At 49.9% G+C, this 17894-nt stretch overlaps 1 protein-coding gene across 1 annotated transcript in view; it reads left to right on the plus strand.

Moving 5' to 3' along the window:
- Positions 1 to 16792, plus strand: part of LOC144098611 (metabotropic glutamate receptor 3-like) — a 54759-nt gene extending 37967 nt beyond the window's left edge. The window contains exons 4-9 of the mRNA XM_077631391.1: positions 2020 to 2145; positions 5987 to 6147; positions 8585 to 8791; positions 11365 to 11660; positions 13308 to 13629; positions 14374 to 16792. Of these exons, the coding sequence (XP_077487517.1) occupies positions 2020 to 2145; positions 5987 to 6147; positions 8585 to 8791; positions 11365 to 11660; positions 13308 to 13629; positions 14374 to 15615 (2354 nt within the window). The 3' untranslated portion in view covers positions 15616 to 16792. The remainder of the gene's footprint in view (positions 1 to 2019; positions 2146 to 5986; positions 6148 to 8584; positions 8792 to 11364; positions 11661 to 13307; positions 13630 to 14373) is intronic.
- The last annotated feature ends 1102 nt before the right edge of the window (positions 16793 to 17894 follow it).

Raw genomic sequence — 17894 nt, forward strand, 5'->3', positions numbered from 1 at the left:
CTGACAACTTACAACACCTCAACATTAAGATGGCCAGTAAAGTCAACGAGCCGGCCATGTTTGTACTACTCTTCAATGCTAATAGCTTTGCAAAGTTGCAACCTGGTTAGTAAATGCTATTTCTAACCTCTGCGGCGATGCGGGTCTTATGTTTGCGAGTGGGACGCAGCGAGTATACAATTCCTGCTCCCTGAGTTGCGCACACCATTTATGCACTCTTCGACTGATATCTCGAAATCTTAGAGTGAGAACCTTTTCTGCTGAAAGCAAAAGTAAGGAAACCAGGGCTAAAATCGCCGCAAGAAGCGCGGGAAATTCCGGCAACCTTGGCACAGCTCGTGGGAGCTCAGCCCCATTTCGAGCTGCATTAAGCGCGTCTTCCTCGTACGGAGTGACGTACATTTATAGAAAGAAACAAAAACAAATAAAGCAAAGCAGTAACGTTTGCGTGGCGGTAGAGGCAAAAAAACAAAGCGGCCCGTCGTAATCGCAAACATCGCTTCCCTCGCGTAGCTAACAGCCCGTGATGCCGCGGCGGCCGGTCTTGAGACTGCCGCCGGTAGTACTTTCCCCTAGTCTTGAGACTGCCGCTGACTTCCTCCACGCATCTCTTTCGCACTGTCGGGGGTATCTCGACGAGCTTGTTTCCCCGTGCCATCTGCCTGTCGCTGCAGCGGAAGGCCGAGCTGCGCGTTGTTCTACGCGGAGAATTCCAGCCCTTCGACATGCGCAGAGCATATAGCAGTTCACACACTTTTCCGCGTGTAAGTGACGATACTGCTGTCTGGACAAATAGGTCTACACTGAGCAAACATAGCTTTCGACGAAAACGAATGCAGGAAACGATAGAATCAAAGAAACCCTTCGGTGATGTAGAGGAACTTCCGCTCCTGGTTTCCGCTTGCCACTCGAGCTTGCAAAACAAAATTAGCGTGCTAACGACGTAGTAGCTGGCGGTACTTATGCAGCAGGTAGAATATGCTAATATTGCCCTGTAAGGCTATGTTACGACTGTGATAAAGGAGGGGAGATTGTGTGTCCTTCAGCCAGCTGGATACATGGAGGCTCTCACCACAGCCACTTACAAGGGATTTGCGCTATGTCTAAGCTCTGTAAGCCGTCATATCACGACCCCTAATTCTAGTATACGGATTTGTGGGTTCGCTTTCAACTTCTAAGTAAGCGATGTAGACAGGCTTTCCATTCACTGGGTTCGTTCTCGATGCGATGCGAGACACGTAAAACCAGCATTCGATTCAAATAAACATGCGGTCTGAGTCTGGTTCGACACTACTAAGAAAATCTACCGCGATGACATGGCCGGCAAGTGAGACACTGCCGGAGTCGCACTGTCTCTGTTCTCGCTGTCTCCTTCTCAAGCTCTGGGCTTCTATAATGCAACATTTCTATTCATTCTATCCTACCCGTCGTGGTGACTTAGTGGTTATGCCGTCCGGCTGCTCAGTTCGAGGACTGGAGATCGAACCTCGCCGGGACAGCTGCGTTTCGATGGAGGCGAAACGCAACAAGGCCCTGCATTGTGTGATGTCAGTGTACGTTAAAAAAAAAAAACCATGTGGTCGAAATTAATCTGGAGTCCTCCTCCACTATGGCGCATCTCTCGTAGCCCATGTGCACATATGGGATCTGAAATCCTAAATTCGGATACCATACCATATTTTATCATACCGTATCGTACCGCACCGTACTGCACCTTACCATACCGTATCGTATCGTATGGTATCGTATCGTATCATATCGTGCCGTAGCGTACCGTACACCACCATTATTCGAATTTCTTCTAATACAATAATCCACTACGCCGACTGGCTAATTCCAGCAATAACGAGGTATGACAACAGCTAAGTCGGCGTAAGTCGAACATGAATACCCCAGAGATAGAATCATTATATTTACCTTGTGACGTCACCTATACAATGCGAGCACCACCAAGTCACAAGGCTTGCATGCGAAGTGCTCATTGCTCTCTCTGGTCTCTCTCTCCCATGTTGTGCGCAGGTGTCTACCTGTACGACACATGCGGGCGCGACGAGGTGGCGCTGCGGCAAAGCGTGCGAGTCATCCACCAGGCGGGACACGTGCGCTCCATGGCCTGCCCCTCCACCCGGGTGCCACCCGTCTTCGGCGAGTATATCGCTGCCACTATACCCCATCTTACTGCGCCCGTCTGACTTCCCTCTTGCAACGAATGTTTAGTATGCGGCGCTTGTTCTGACGGGTGAACTATTTTTTGCTCGTGCGAGACGAGCTTCTTCCGAGAGGCGGAGTGCAGGTGGTGGTGTAGCGAGTGTAGTGGGTGTAAGGTGTTAGTGCTCTCGTTTGAAGACATTCTTGCCTGCATATTCGACAGCTATTGGAAAAGTGCGGCGGTCACTCGTAGCCTATATGTTTTTGGAGCGCCGAGACACACTGCATGCACGGCATCAGCTTCGTTCGAGTGCGTCGTAGGCTTCATGTTTCAGAAGGGTGTCTTGCTGCGCTAGTTGGTACATAGCGATGAATATGACAGCCAACAAGAAAACAAAAACGGTAAAGGTAAGGACATTTCCTTTGAGCGGCGAAGTGGAATTTTGGTTGGCTGGTAATGCAACTGACAGAGGCGCTTATAGTGCGGAAACACAAAGGACGAGGGCAGGAGAACAAGCGATTGCTGGCTGAAAACTGAAGATTTCATTCCAAAAACACACTCGACGAAACCATTGCACATGCCCAGCCACACACCTGAACATATACGCGGAAAGACTCGCGATTACAAGGTCGAAAAAGTATATCGCAAGAAGCATATTACTTTGGTTTCGTCGAGTATGCTTCTGGAATAAAACCTTCAGTTGTCAGCGCTCGTCCCGTCATTTCCAGGTCCTGGGCTTCCACACTAAGCAGCTTTGTCAAATGTCCTTCGATTTCGTTGTTTTCTTGTTAGCTGTCGCATTAAGTGCTCCGCGTTTCACTCGAGCACTATAACGTAACGTGGGTTTGTGACCGGCTAGCACTTTGGGTACCATCTCATGATTGGATGTTCTGATTAGCTAGTACGCGGGCGCCGGTCAGTCAAGGATATTGCTCACGTGAGAGCGGGTTTGTGAACCGGGCCCCAAGTTATAGTTCGATTAGGCGTGGTATACAGTACGGTATTTTCCCCATGTCTTGCTTTCACACAGGGCTTGGACTAGGGTTCTGGAATTCAAGCCTAATTTTCCTCTCTTTAACTTTCACTAAATAACAGTTATCTCAGCCTACAATTCAGCGCCTCTTGACGCCGCATTAACTTCGCCCTGATGAAAGCCGCTTAAGTCATCATAAAATGTTTATTATTACGACGGCAAGCCACTGACTCGCTGCTTAGTATTGTTTCGCAGCTTTGGCACTTAATTAAGGTATCCTTTACTCTACAGCTGCTGTGCCTTGCATCGGAGAGTAGACGACAAACACTTTGCTCCGGCCTTCTGTGCTGCTCCATCAAGCCATTTCATTTCATCTCAATTAATATCATTTCTTCACTTTATGTCGCATCACGTTTTTCAGTGCTTCGAGACGCCATCAATTCTGTCCGCATTCAACCTGGTCATGCTGTTGACCGTCTACGGAGCCACAAACAAAGGCGCTCATGCATGCACCTCATTAGTACTCATTAGCCACAGTGCGCACGCTGTGCTGCGAGCAGCAGCCCACCTCCAGACGTGTAACTGCGCTGCCTCGTACTCGGCACGCGCAGCCGCTATCAGCAGTCCGTACCTGTTCGCCCAAAGTCCCAAGCATAGGCATGACTGGACCCGCCCAGAGAGATCGACGGATAAACGGAGCAGCGTGGGCTACTCAGCCCTGCGATATACTACAGTCATCGGGGCGACCTGTCTTATCTAAATTCGTGACCTGAACTGATTCCCCACGCCTCCTTTATAGATTAGACCAAGGTGATGTTTTTGTTGGGAAAATGTAGACACTACTAGAGTTTTCGCAACTGTGTTTGGAATTTATCGTGCATCCAATGTACATTGTGTGCAAGCCTTTCGCGGCACGGACAGTTCGTATTCATTTTTATTGATTTTCTTTTCTTGCGCATTCTTTCTTCGTTGTTTTGGGCAGTTCTTTGTGCACTGCACTGAACAAAACGTCAGGAGGAGCAGTAGCCGGCTTTAACTTCGGACGCCAACATCTTTCAACACGTGCATACAAAAGAAACGTGATAATAACTGAAATGAAGATCTGAAATTCAGAGAAAGCTTGTCACACGTATACGTCGTTCGCCACCACCTTCCACGTTCTTCGTTGGCTACCAGTACCGGGCTCAGCTTTCTTGCATAGGACATGTCCTGTGAATACCTTTAACCCCTGCACTTCAGCCTCGTGAGGTATGTTTTTGTTTTGTTTTGTTTAGTTGCCGGAGACTTTCTGCCGGATTAGTTGGCTTTGATGCCATGGAAGCTTAGCACCAGCAATTATTCTAACCAACAGCGAGAGAACAAAAGCTAGACTGTGCCGCGCCCGTCCTGTCTTATCTTTTTATATCCCCGCTTCCCTTATAAATCCGCCGTTTTCATTTTCCTGTGCTGCCACCTCGCGTACAACGCTGGAAGCTCACTGGTAGGGTACTCCGCGCCCAACCCGGCCGGACTGAGTGCTGCTGCGGGGCACGTTTTGTTGGAATCTGTCAACGATGGCGTGTCCTGGGCAGCACCTGGTACCTGGAGGATTTCTAGGGTTGACTGATGGCTTAGTGCGAAGTCCGAGGCAGGCTGTAGGGCCCACCGAAGAGCAAATTCTTCAGTATCTCCGATCATCCGGCATGCGATGCGAACACCAGCTAGCAAGGGCCGCCGCTTCAGAGATGAAGGCTACATTCGGAACATAACATTCAATGAAATATTCCCGATCAGTGAGGTTGGCGTTTTCCGCTGTGTATGCCTGCCATTCATGAAAGGTGGATACTACATCGTGCACGCCGTAGTACAAAAAACGACTGGGGACAACAGTTTTCACAAGCAATCGTTGTGCTCAAGCGCTGCAGAATAGCTACACGAGCTATAAAAGCACAAGCTTACTCGCAACAAAGCAGCTCTACTGGCATTTCACTGTATTTTCCCACAACACACCACTGCATAGGTTAAACAAGCATGCACGTCCATAAATACGAGCGCGAGAGGCGCACATTAATCCATTCCGGTGGTACCACGCAGAGCTCTTCATCATGGATATGATTCGAACACACGCATAACGCACCTTCTTCTTCTTCTGCCACTTAATACATGGCACATACCCACACGGGGGGATTGGCCAGGGTGTAGTGGCATAAACAAGGAAATTTCCATAGGAGATTATGACAAAATTTTAGCACCATGCGTGAATGCTCTCGTAGCTTCTTTTTCGCTGCCCGCTCCATCGCGCGTTGAAAGCGGCTCACAGCACTTGCACATTTGGCCTTCTTGCTTGAAAAAGCAAAAAGCGTCGGAATGAAGTCTGGGTGCCGCGGTGACATTCGAGGCCTTCCTGCCCATGAATAAAACACTTCGTGATAGACTGCACCTGTCACAAAGTGATTCCCGCACAGTCTTGACGTGCTTGACGGTGCCCAAGGGCGGCACGATCGTCGAGCCGGCAAACTGCTTTTATCCACGCTTCGCGTCGAAGGCTGTCCCGGGAAGCGCTCGGAAAGCGAAAAAAATCCGAGTTTACTTCCCTTTACATATTGCGCATTGCTGCCGTATGCAACACATTTCGTAGGTATCGCCAAATGCGTCGCGCTGAACGCCCGACGGCTGCAGCAACGCACCCCGCGTAGGAAGCCAGTTTGTTTACACTTCCACGACCGGTCTCAAGTGGAGCGAGCGACCCTTCCAATATGTTTCGCGACACCGCCGCCAGGGAATGGGCGCATGCGCAGTCGCGTCGTGAAAAAGGCGGATAGCCTTTCGGTTTGTTCTAGTGTCTCCACTCGTCTCAACGCGCCCTTTCTTCCGACGTTGCGCAGGAGCCATCCTTCAGGGCGAGCCGGATGCCGTGGAGACAGCGGCCAAGACGCTCGACTCCTTCTCCATACCGGCCGTGGCCGCCAGGGACGTGGGCGCCGACAGCGTCCGCAGGCTCCGCAACCTCTACAGCACGGCGCCGTCGGCCAACTCGCTCGCCAGGGTGAGCTGCGCATGCGCGCCGACGCGGACGCCATCTAGCAGAGCGAAACACTAACAGAAACTTACCCCTGCAGTCGTAGTCGTACTGTAGACTTCCCGCTAAATACGTCCTACCCGTTTAATGCTGATCAGTTTCAGAGGTTTTACGATGGCCCTTATATGGGCAGGTTTGACGCAAATATGGTGGTGATGATGCATCGTTGATTAATTTGTGAATGACTGGCGACAACGAATAAGTCGAAGGGCAGAAATGAACCCCCTAGACAAACAACAGGTTTCTTTTGCACTGTGGAAAAAATAATTAAGAAAAAATTAATCGCATGGCAGAGTACAGGCAATAATAAGGTTAAATGGTTTTAAAAGCTTCCCGTTGGTACTCTGGGGCGATATGACTGAAATAATAAGATAATTAAACGAAGAGTTGCAATAAGAAAAAAATCAACATGGTTTTAGAGTAAAGGAATGCACAATGCCAAACTTCCGCGAAAATAAACTTTGCACAAAACTCACAGTTTCGTGCAAATAAACACGCAAATATAGCAGAAAAAAGGTAAAGAAAAACGCAACCTGGAAAATTAGGGCAAAAACTTTCGCGTCTGTGAGCGAAAACCTTGATCGCCAGGATGGTGTTCGAGAGCGTTTTTCAGCCTTACTTAAGCAGCAATTCTGGACAAAAGCAATTTTGAACAATAAAGGGTTTATGAACGAACTTTTTTCATATATTGTAAGATTTGACTATAAAAATTAATATGTCCGCAGATCTCCCGTGAGCAGCCTTGCATTTTTTAATTTCATTGTTATTAACGCTTTTGCTATCGTCAAAAGCGTTCCCCATTGGTTTTCTGCTCGATGCGAGCGAGGGAAAAATGAAAAGAAAGATTTTGCTACGCATCAATAGAATGAACCATTATACGTTGAACATACTTATAACAGTACCGTACAATTTTCTAATTGTCCAAATTTTTGTCCAAGATGTTGGAGCTAGCTAGGGCACATGGGAAAATCTCTGCGACGTGCTTAGAATGTTGCCCTGTTACAACTAGGTCAAGGGAATCTAAGGGCACTTGCGTTACAAAATCATGTTCGAATTTGTGTTATCATCGGTATGTATGAAGATAATTGGATGCAAGTCAGGCAGACAGCTAATGTGCTCACAGTAATCACAGAATTCAATCCGGATGTTTGAGATAATTGCCATTTGCCACATCGAGGCGAACGGGCACACAAGCCGCACTTAACAGTGCGTGCAGGCAGTGATAAAAGTGCGATTAATTTCTTGATATAATATATATTTATAAAGCATGTAATTTTTCTGAGAGGAGGTTCTCTATCGTTTTCAGGTGCCGTTGGAGATAATTTAAAATAGCTTCTGTTGCATGCTCAACCGCACTTACGTCATAGACGCTGACCTTGGTCTTGGACTATGTTATTCGTCTTAATAATCCCCTAAGGTTCTTGTAGATGCTCTATTTCTCTATTCGAAGATGTGGCTGTTCAATAAAAGCTGTGCAGGTTAAACAAATGAACGTTCCAAACAGGGCTTCTAATCGTAACATTTTCAGGCAGATAGGAGGTTCGCAAAGCTTCTCACACGTGAAAAATGTTCATGGTTGCCACGACACCTAGACCTCTCTGGTTATCCAGATCACACGGGATTCTTGAACCCACAAGGCCGACGATACGGGCACTAATTTTGCTTGTGGTCATTTCAGTCGCCCCGTTAGTCCGTTCGAAAAATGCACATGGCGGAAGCCTGTGCAAATCATCTATTTCCACTTGCTTACAACTTAAGGAAAAAAAAAGACCATAGTCAAGGTAGCAGTTAAAAACAAATAGATTACGCGCAAGAATACTAAGTGAATCTGGCGATATAGTTCGTGCTATGTCGACAGTCATATTCATCTGGCATTCACATTCTTAACGTAAATAAGCAAACCAAATCGTTCTGCTTTGGGCGTTTCTATGTAAATTGTTGCTAAGAACAATTTGTACAACGTTTCTTTCATGTAAGGTGCATTTTCTCAGATATTTAATCAAAAGCCAGCATGTAAATCTCATAACAGATTCAACAAACGTCTGCCATTGCGTTAAAAAATATTCAAAGTCTTGCGCCACATTGCGGCAGACATGGGAACTAGAAGAGCTTGGCCCAAATCTGTTTATAAAGAGCGATCGCTTTACGCTTAGAAGCGATCGCTTTGGGTACTTTACTTTTGACAAAGGCTGTAGAACTGAACACAGATGCTCCGAACTGCACGGACCCGGAGGAATTTTTCCTCAACTACAAAGTACCCGTGAAAGATGTACAGCTATCCTTTGTAGCCGCGTGGTTGTGATTGGACGGCCGGTAATGAGTGATTACTCCCTTATTACGGCACGAGTTATCCACGGAGTACTCGCTTCTTTACCTTTTTTTACCTCTCCATTCGGTGTCGCAGGCTCTTGCGAGCACACTTCTCCGCCTGGGCTGGTCGTACGTGGCCGCCATGTCGTCGCCGCAGGACCGGCCGAGGGAGCTGTCGCGGGCGTTCCAGAAGGTGGCCCGGGACATGGCCATCGACATCATGAGCGCCGACGCACCACCCGCGGGCTTCTCCTTCCAACAAGTACAGGAGTCCCTGGGCTCAACGAGACAGCTCGTCGAGGTAAAGGAGCCAAGACGCGCCTGCTTTTGCCGGAGAACGCCACTGTTCTGCTAGAAGCGCTGTTTTCTATCTCTCTGTCCGGCGAGTATTGGTAGTGTAGTCACGACTAATGGTGTTTGGCTAGGTCGCTATTTGTCTGTCATGATTAGGCTTAACATTGCATTGCCTTCGCCTAATTGTGCCTTCAAATTTCTTCTAAGTTTCGAGTGTACTTCAGGAGGGTATAGAGCATTAGGCCAGTTGGTCGCACATGCAGAAAGAAGGAAAGCGAAGACAGCGGAGGAAGGAAGACAAGACGTGAGAAAAAAGATGTAGACACGACGGGACTCCTCCCCGTCTAGATCTTGTTCTTCACGTCCTGTATAGCCTCGCGCTTTCCATCCGCATCGCATGCGGGAGGTGCAGGGTTCGATTCACAGTGCCGCCGGGTGCCCACCGGTGATATAGTGGGTACAAGCTTTCCCCTGGCCTGGTGCTCGGATTCTTTGGGGTGATATGCTTGGGAAATGGGTATTTGACCCCACCTTGAGTAGACGAAAAAACCGTGTGCCATTGCGCTGTTTTAGCCACAGATGCTCTTTCGCCATAAAAATTCCCCAAAATCATCATCATCAACTTTGCGCTGGCCTTCATTCAACTGTATACCGTTGCTAAAACTGCTGAAGGGCCAGAAATCTTGTCAAGTCCTATTGGCATGTGGATTTTGACACGGACTTTGCTTTCTAAGCTTGGTAAACTAGAGCGTATTTTAGTAACCCTTTAATAAGCTCTCAACACTCAAAAGTCTAGAATACGACGATCTAGAAATTACATGGCGATGTAGAGACGCTGCTGCAAGGCGAATGAGGTCCTTGCTCACCGTACATGGTTCTACCTGTGCCACTGCGGATAGAATCCTGACATAAATTACTCAGCGTCACGATAGCATGGCGCTGGCTCTGAAGCAACCTTATGAGGCAATGACACGGATACTGTTATTGTGATGACGTCACCTCGCGCACAGAGGCCCTCAACATGAACGAAACGGCGCTGGCAACGCGCCATACAAATCCCCGTATTCTGGAAATGCGCCGGGAAAGGAGTGACTAACGACCAATACTCGCCGCTATAAGAAGAAAACAAAATTAAATGAACGATATAAATTACCGATCTCAGTCGCAGAGCACGAATGTGGAAAACCGGTTTCTGGGCAAGGCAACAGTGTGCGTACGAATACGCGCGGTCGGTTTGCGGGAAGGCCCGCATACAGCATTTCATTAACAGTCGCGGGAAACACTGACCCTGAGTCTGCGTGGTTTCTTAATAGAAAAGACAGAATAAAAACGTCATGACGAGTTATAAATCGTACTGTTTCGCTGGTCAGAAGCTCTCAATGCCGATTGTCCTTGTTTTTCTGTAGGCTATAATTCTAACGTGATCACGTTGATGTGACACAGCGCGAGGTTACTTCTGATGAACTGTTTTCAAATCTGAAGTATGTGCAGAAGGATACAGAGGGTCACAGAAATGTCACCTCAGAGGCAGAAGAGGATGCTGCGCTGTATATGAGTCATACTTTGCAAAATAACAAAATGGAAGAAACTATGTGAAATAAAACCGCTTATGCGCCATGAACTTGAGACTAGAAATGAAGGAAGATGCTTGGTAATCGTAAGGAAAAGATGAAGCAGCACGAAATAAATCTTAAATATTAGTGAATAAACGCAGTTACGGACGTAAAACGCTTCCTGGCCTAACAGCATTCACCCGAGTAATGTAAAACCGCACAGTAGTACTGCAGTGGAAATAAGTTATGCGTGAAATAAGTAAGTATTCTACGAAGATATAAAACATTAAATACAGACAAGTGGACTTGATCAAACTACATAGTCATGTGGTGCATCTTTTCTATGGTCACATTTAACCTAAGTCAGCAGTGAAGCCCCGCCCCCATTCTTGACCGCCGTGCATTGCTCCTCTGTTATAAGGGAATAGTCTGTTCTTAAAGCTGTTTTTGGTGCCTAGACGACGAACTAATCACAGACGAATGATAAGCGCAACAATTTTGACGCCTCCGGCTTGTTCAGTAGAGTGAAACATTAACATTTTAATAAGGAACGTCTGGCAAAGCACTGCGTCGCGAACAACCAGCGGTACAGTCCAGGCACAGACCAGAGCCAGAGGTCAGTCCAGAGCACGCACGAGGGACGAGCGTTCGGCGCTTCTCGTCGTCTTCTTCGTTAAGCGCCAGCCTCTGAGATTCCGGAGCCGAAGGACAGTCTTACAATATGTTGATTCTTTTTACTCCTGTGATTGGTTAGCAAAGTAGTACAGCACAAAGAAGGCCATGAATTATTGTTGTCAACTCCAGCATTTTTTTTACATAGTTTCCCTGACGTCATTTGCAGCGGCCGTCTATGGGACCACAGAGCGTAGGGGAAACTTGGGCGTTCTGTTAATGCGCTTATCGCCAACAGGTTCGTGCGTACACTGTGGAAGTTATATGGGCCCAGTGCCCAAAGATGGCGCCCATGACGTCACGTGGAAGTCATTTTCCTTCTCGTATACGATACGTACTTCTCAACGCCGTGCAGAGCGGCTGCCGCGCCGCGGCGCTCTTCGTGACGCCGGCGGAGGCAAAGGCGTTCCTGGTGAGCTACGAGCCGGACCCTGACGCCGCCTTCTCGTGGGTGCTGGTGACGCCCGGAGACGTGACGGCGTCGTTGGCCGGATTCCTGGCGCCGCACAAGCTGCGCCGGCTGCGCCACGTGCTGTTCGCGGCCCCCGACGACGGCCAGAGGCCGGCCGAGTACGGGGACTACCTGCGCGACCTCATCGACAGGGACGGCTCGGCGCCCCTGCTGCAGGAGCTGCGCAAGACCTACTCCAGGTATACCACACACCTGACACGCAGGTGGTATACGTAGCTGCTTAGCCGCCTGAATACAAGACACGTGGGCACAAGTGCGCCCTCTGCTCATTTAATGCGACCTGCCAGCTTATCGGTGATCACGTGGTTGGACGCTGAAGTGACGAAGGGTCGTCACTTCAGTTTGCCGCTGGTGCTTTGCGTAAGAGCTGCTCATAAGCGCTTCTACACGAACTACAGTAGTCCACGTGGTCAGATTCCGAAGGGTCCAACAAGGCTGAAGTTTGTAGGACAGACTTTTTACATTCAGCAGTTAACTACACCTGACGCTCATTGACAGGAAAAACTAGAAAGAGAAGATGACGCACGTAAAGACAGACCAAGCCGCGCACGCATATGACTGCTTGTTTGGCGTGTTGCGCTATGGGAAAGAGACAGTGCTCTAGAAGAAATATGTTCAATAAAAATCAAATTTCAATGCGCCTTATCTGTCGAGCAATCGATTAGCCGTTGCTACAAACCAATTAATTCGCGCAGCCGATGTTACCACCGTCATAGATTGCCATCTCATATTCCGGTGTCACCGAAACTTCCAAGTTCTCTGCCGTTCATAATCAGCACTGCTGATTCTACAGATGGTATGGGTATTCGCTATAGCCGTTAATTCACCCACACACATGTGCTGTTAAAATCTGCGCACGCCAAAAGCTCCGACGCAGAAGTCTCTCCCGTTCCAAGGCGACGCTTGTTCCTTCTGCCATACACCGCATAAGACTTCGAGGATTGACATCTTCCGCGAGAATTTAGCTGTACAAGTGGCTTTCTTCATCCGCACAGAGCTAATAATTGTACGATAGACATTAGGTCACGTCAAGCTAAAGGTTAAAGGTTAGGTTAGGTTAAACTAGGTTAGGGCTAGCATGGGCAGAACTAGCACATTTGAGCTCGATATTGTGGTGTCAAAACTCATCGTCCTGCTCTTCACTACAGCTTCCCTTGCAGTCTACATTTGAGCAACGAAACAAGGCTGGGGCTGAGAGGCAAATGCACAGTGCTTTACCACAATGCACCTCCAGAAAAGTAGGCCTTCTCCTCTGTAGTCTTCATCCAGCGTGCAAAGCCGGTGTTACCCCCGTCATCGATTGCCATCTCATATTCCGGTGTCACCTAAACTTCCAAGTTCCCTGCCGTTCATAATCAGCGCTACAGACGGTGTGGGTACCCGCAATAGCCGTTAATTCACCCACACACATGTGCTGTTAACATCCATGAATGAGCTAGCCCGCCAAAAATTGTTACAGTGCGTTTGTTTTCCTCGCGGGGAGGGGCCCACAGACATGGTAATCGCTAAATTTTTTTCCGAATACGGCGCAAAAGAGACAGGGACTATGAAGGCGCAACGGGACAGGCGTGATCCCACTCCTGATGTTTCACCTTCCTAGCGGTGACTATGCACGTAGGAACGGTTTATGAGTGGCCACGATAGCCAACGATGAGACGGCCAGGACTGTGAACAATAACGAACGGTCCTCACGCGCAAGCAGCTGTGTTGATGGTAGGTCAGTTCGAAGGTATATGGGGCATTTTGGCTGCTGTTGCCGACGTCTTGCCGACCATCGCGCAGTGGCCTCACCCTCCGCATATTGTGATTCTCTGTCGCCCCTGCAGGAACGACGTGGTGCAGCGCTGGGACGACGAGATGAGCGACAGCGCGGACGCGGTGGCCGTCATCCGCGCAGTGTGGGCCATGGGCGCCGCGCTGCGGGCCGTGCAGCGCGTCCAGTGCGGCCGCGGCACCGACTGCCTGTTCGGCGGCCGCCAGGGGCTGAGCGCGTCCGTGCTCGAGGCGCTCGACTCGCTCAACTTCAACATGGCCGGCTCCGGGGTGGCCTCCCTCAGCGACACGCCGCTCAGGTTCTCGCACGACAAGCACGTGGCCACGCTCAAGTACGCCGTCAAGGCCGTCTCCACCAGCGGGGAAGTGCTGCAGGTCAGCAGAGTATCCCGGCGTAAAGCATATCCTGTTCAGAGTCCCCGAAAAGTATTGCAGAAATAAGTGTCTAATGTCCCAACATCCCTACTGCCCAACTTCTGCAGCCTCCTTTGCGCACGGGAGCAGACTATAGCCTTGTGCACGTGTCAAGGCATGAAGAGTACTCGTTAAGCAGGGTGAAAAAATGAATTAGTTGATAGTTCTGCATTCTCGACTCTGAACAGCAAAGCGGAAACGAAAAACAGGGCACGTAAAAAGGAACCGTGCCCACCGGGTGGGACGCGATGTGAAGGAGTGGATTGCAATGGAGAGCCCATGCTCAATATGACATGTTTATGCTAATGAAATGTAGCTGATTTTTTTTAACTCGCACAAGGCTCAACAGCGCTCACTAACATTATCACAAGATAAACGTTTGTTTTCTTCCGTTGTCTCTCAACCGAAACTTCTTTGTTTTTATTTCTCGTTATTGCAATTAATTACGCAAGATAAACGTACCGACTGAGCAAACTGTTCTTGTTAAATATTTGTCATAGCTGACGCAACATCATACGTGCGACGTATGCTAAGAGTGGAAATGTGGCCTGTTCAGCATTTCGGCTTCACATATATTTAGCTACATTCATACTGAGTTACGTAGCGAGCTTTATCAATCCCTTCCTTCAGCACATGGTAATGAAAATAGTAGGCTTGTGCTGACAAACTAACTGACACCTTCGTTTCCTCGTTCTTTCAATAAAGATTTCTAGCTACACGGATGATACTGGCCTCGAGGTGGACGAAGTCTTGGTCCCAAGCCGCAGCCCTGTACTGCGAGGCTCTGCCTTGGAAGCCGGAAAGACGAGCGTCAAGCCATCAACCAGGCAGCGCTCGTCAAACCTCCGCTCGAGCAACCTTGAAATTCACAACGAAGGCCAACCACAACACCTGGGTGACACGACAAGCTCGCCACCGCTTTCACAGACAGCTTCCGACGAAGATTACGGAACACCGGGTGAGAAAGCGTCCACCGCACCCGGCGCCGTTCGACTGGCAAAGCCGAAGCTGCACACTGTGTGGATGGCCAAGCCTTGGACCCTGGCTGTCGTGATCATGTCCGGCATCGGCATCCTGCTCAGCGCCTACGTCGCGGTGTTCCTCCTCATGAAGCTGTGCGAGGGAGTCGTGCGCAAGGGCCACCAGCTGACGTCACTCTTGCTGCTTCTCTCGGTGGTCAGCCTCTTCCTGTCGGCCCTGCTGTTCACCTTCCGGCCGCGGCCAAAGCTGTGCGCCGCGCAGCAGCTCTTGCACCACACCAGCTACGCCTTCGCGTTCGGAGCTCTGCTCCTCAAGGGCATGCACCTCAACGCCATGCAGAGCGCCGGACTGGGCGGCCGCGCCAGCGGCCTCAACCAGCTGCTCACCATCTGCTTCCTCGTGGCCGTCCAGATGGCGCTGGAGGCTCAGGCCTGGATGCTGTCGCCGCCTCGCTGGTGCCGGCTCAACCAGTCGCGGTTCCTCTTGCACCAGGCCTACCCGTGCGTGGTCCTGGCCCTGGCGGTGCTCATGGCATTCCGCACGCGCAACTGCTCCTACCACCGGCGCGACGCCCGCAGCCTGCTCTGCACCAGCCTCCTGGCCGTGCCCATCCTCGCCGCGGGCCACACGGCGTTCCTGCTCCTGGGACCCGGCGAGCATCAGATCGCAGCACTCAGCTTCGCCCTGATCGCCACGGGGTTCCTCATCCTCGTGGGAATCTTTGCTCCGTACCTCCGGGCGCTGCACAAGCGCGGAGGCTACGGCCACAAGCCGCTCAGCTACTCGGACTCCTCAGCATCCGCCTTCACCACGTTCCAGCACCACAAGGAGAGCGGTGCGGCGATACCCGAGTGCTGCTACGTTCGTGGCGGCAGGGCTGTCACCATCGTCCAACCAACCAGGAACGGCGGACCATCTCACCATGTCAGGAACCCGCTTTACCTGCCCGGTTCGGCTTACCCCTAAGGCACGACCTCTGTTCTGTTTTGGGACTCTGAGACTATAACCCGAAGCCCGACGGGATAGGGATACCATTTTGAAAGCTGAAATATTGTGGCTGGAAGCGACGCCAAGTCAGGGACTGCTGCACGAACTGTTTTCGCCGACAAGCTTCATTAGTGTTTTTGGCGCCTACCGGCGTTATGAGTGCCCTCTTGTGTCCAAACTACGTGCCTTCTGAAGAAATGTGAACAGGAACAACATGGCCGCGTGACTTTTCGTCTTCTTTTTAGGTGTACTGCATTTGCAATCAAAGAAGATCATGTGTTGTTTCGTTACGTACAACAGGCGCATTCGTCGTGAACAACAAGACTTTTACGAACTAGTTGGATGACGTTGCGTCGACAGCGGCAAAGGTATACATATATGTGGTGTAGGATGAAGTGAGAGAGAGAAGCCCATGTGTCATACATCTAAATGATTTTCACCTGTGCCTGTGCCTATGTGTTGTGCGAATCTCCTTGAACACTGTCTTCAACGTCCTCGCAGTCTCAAGAACACAGTGCCGATGACTCTTACCTTCAGGTTTCGCTGCGTGGCTGTCACCTTTGTTGTCGCTATTTGCTGACTGCACCACGATCGCAAAAGCGTATTCGATCGCTGGCAACGGTGTGTGGGGAATATCTATTGGGGAAAAAACAAAGATACAGGTGCTGTTTTATTTCGGGGCACGATTGAATTTACTTCCAAGGGACCCGCAAATGTGTGCGTTAACAAGGGAGTAAGTAGTCTTGTTGGTTAGCCTCCTGGCCACAGTTAAATGGTGAAAGAAAGTGTGTCATACATCCTGTCTTCAGCGTTTTTTTTTTCAGTGCTTGCCTCTGTAGCCCTAACGCGTAAATATGAACTGTCTTCCACACGCTGCTGCAAACTTCGATGATAAACCAATGTACTAGATTATGCAAGTTCATTACACGCTTTTAGCATACAGGAGGCGCATTAGCGGACACGTATACCGGCTTACACGCAGTGACATGGGTGGGTCCACCTGGGGTCACTACGCGTGCGGAGCCGGTGTGCGGTAAGTAGATATACGTCTCTGCTAATACGTCTCCACTATGCCAGAAACGTACATTACCTCAGCGCATTTCAGCGGCAGTGCGCATTTGGCGTTAACTACAGAAATAAATAAAGTGTGACCTTATTCCTGTGTATTGTGTTTCATCTCGTAATAAGTCAGTAGCGAAGACGTTGCTGTACTAACACTGTTGCAGCTTTTAGATTTATGGGAGTTTAACGTCCCAAAGCGACTCAGGCTATGAGGGACGCCGTAGTGAAGGGCTCCGGAAATTTCGACCACCTGGGGTTCTTTAACGTGCACTGACATCGCACAGTACACGGGTCTCTAGAATTTCGCCTCCATCGAAATTCGACCGCCGCGGCCGGGATCGAACCCGCGTCTCTCGGGTCAGCAGCCGAGAGAGAGAGAGAAACAACTTTATTGAGTCGAGCTCGACGTCTGCTTAGACGCCGTCGATGGGAGTGGTTCCCTCTTCACGGGACCCATATGCTTCCCTAGCCGCCTGGCCCCTGGAGATCAGGACGAGCTGGTCTTCCACGGCGGGGCTGGTTAGCAAGGTCTCCCATCGCTCGGTAAGGGAGGGTGAGGGATGGGGTGGGGTAGTGGGGCAGGTAAGAGGTGGGGGGATTTCCTTGTCGAAGTTTCATACTCCAATGACATGTTGGAGCGTGCCTAACTGCGTCTTGCAGAAATCACATTCCTTCTCGTACCTTTCCGGGTACATCTTGTTTTGAAGGTAAGGGTGCGGGAAGGATCCTGCCTGTATCTGCCTGTAGATCGCTTGCTGTTCTCTGGTAAGCGATTTGTGAGGATCGGGGTAACGTCGCCTCTCCGTCTTGTAATACTTCGTAATGTCCTTATAACTAATAATGGACTGTGGCTCATCTTCCTCTGCCCGGTATTCCATCTCTCGGGCTAACTGGTGGGCAAGTTCGTTGCCCTCCAGCCCAGAGTGAGCCGGTGTCCATATCAACTCAACTTTGCTTTCAGGAACGTCGCGTTTACTTTTGAGAATTCCTAGTGGCGCAAGGAACACCCACCCCTTTCTGTAAGTGTTATACGCCTTTTGCGAGTCAGTGACAATTCGTCCCACTTTGGGCTGCGCGAGTGCTAGCGCTATCGCGGCCTCTTCTGCCACCTCTGGAAAAGACGTCTCAATAGAGGCGCAGGTTACGAGCATATCCCGCGTCGTAACTGCCAGCGTGGCTTTCGATGAAAACTTGGG

This window comes from Amblyomma americanum, chromosome 7 (genome assembly GCF_052857255.1).
Source record: "Amblyomma americanum isolate KBUSLIRL-KWMA chromosome 7, ASM5285725v1, whole genome shotgun sequence".
In the NCBI taxonomy this organism is placed as follows: Eukaryota; Metazoa; Arthropoda; class Arachnida; order Ixodida; family Ixodidae; genus Amblyomma; species Amblyomma americanum.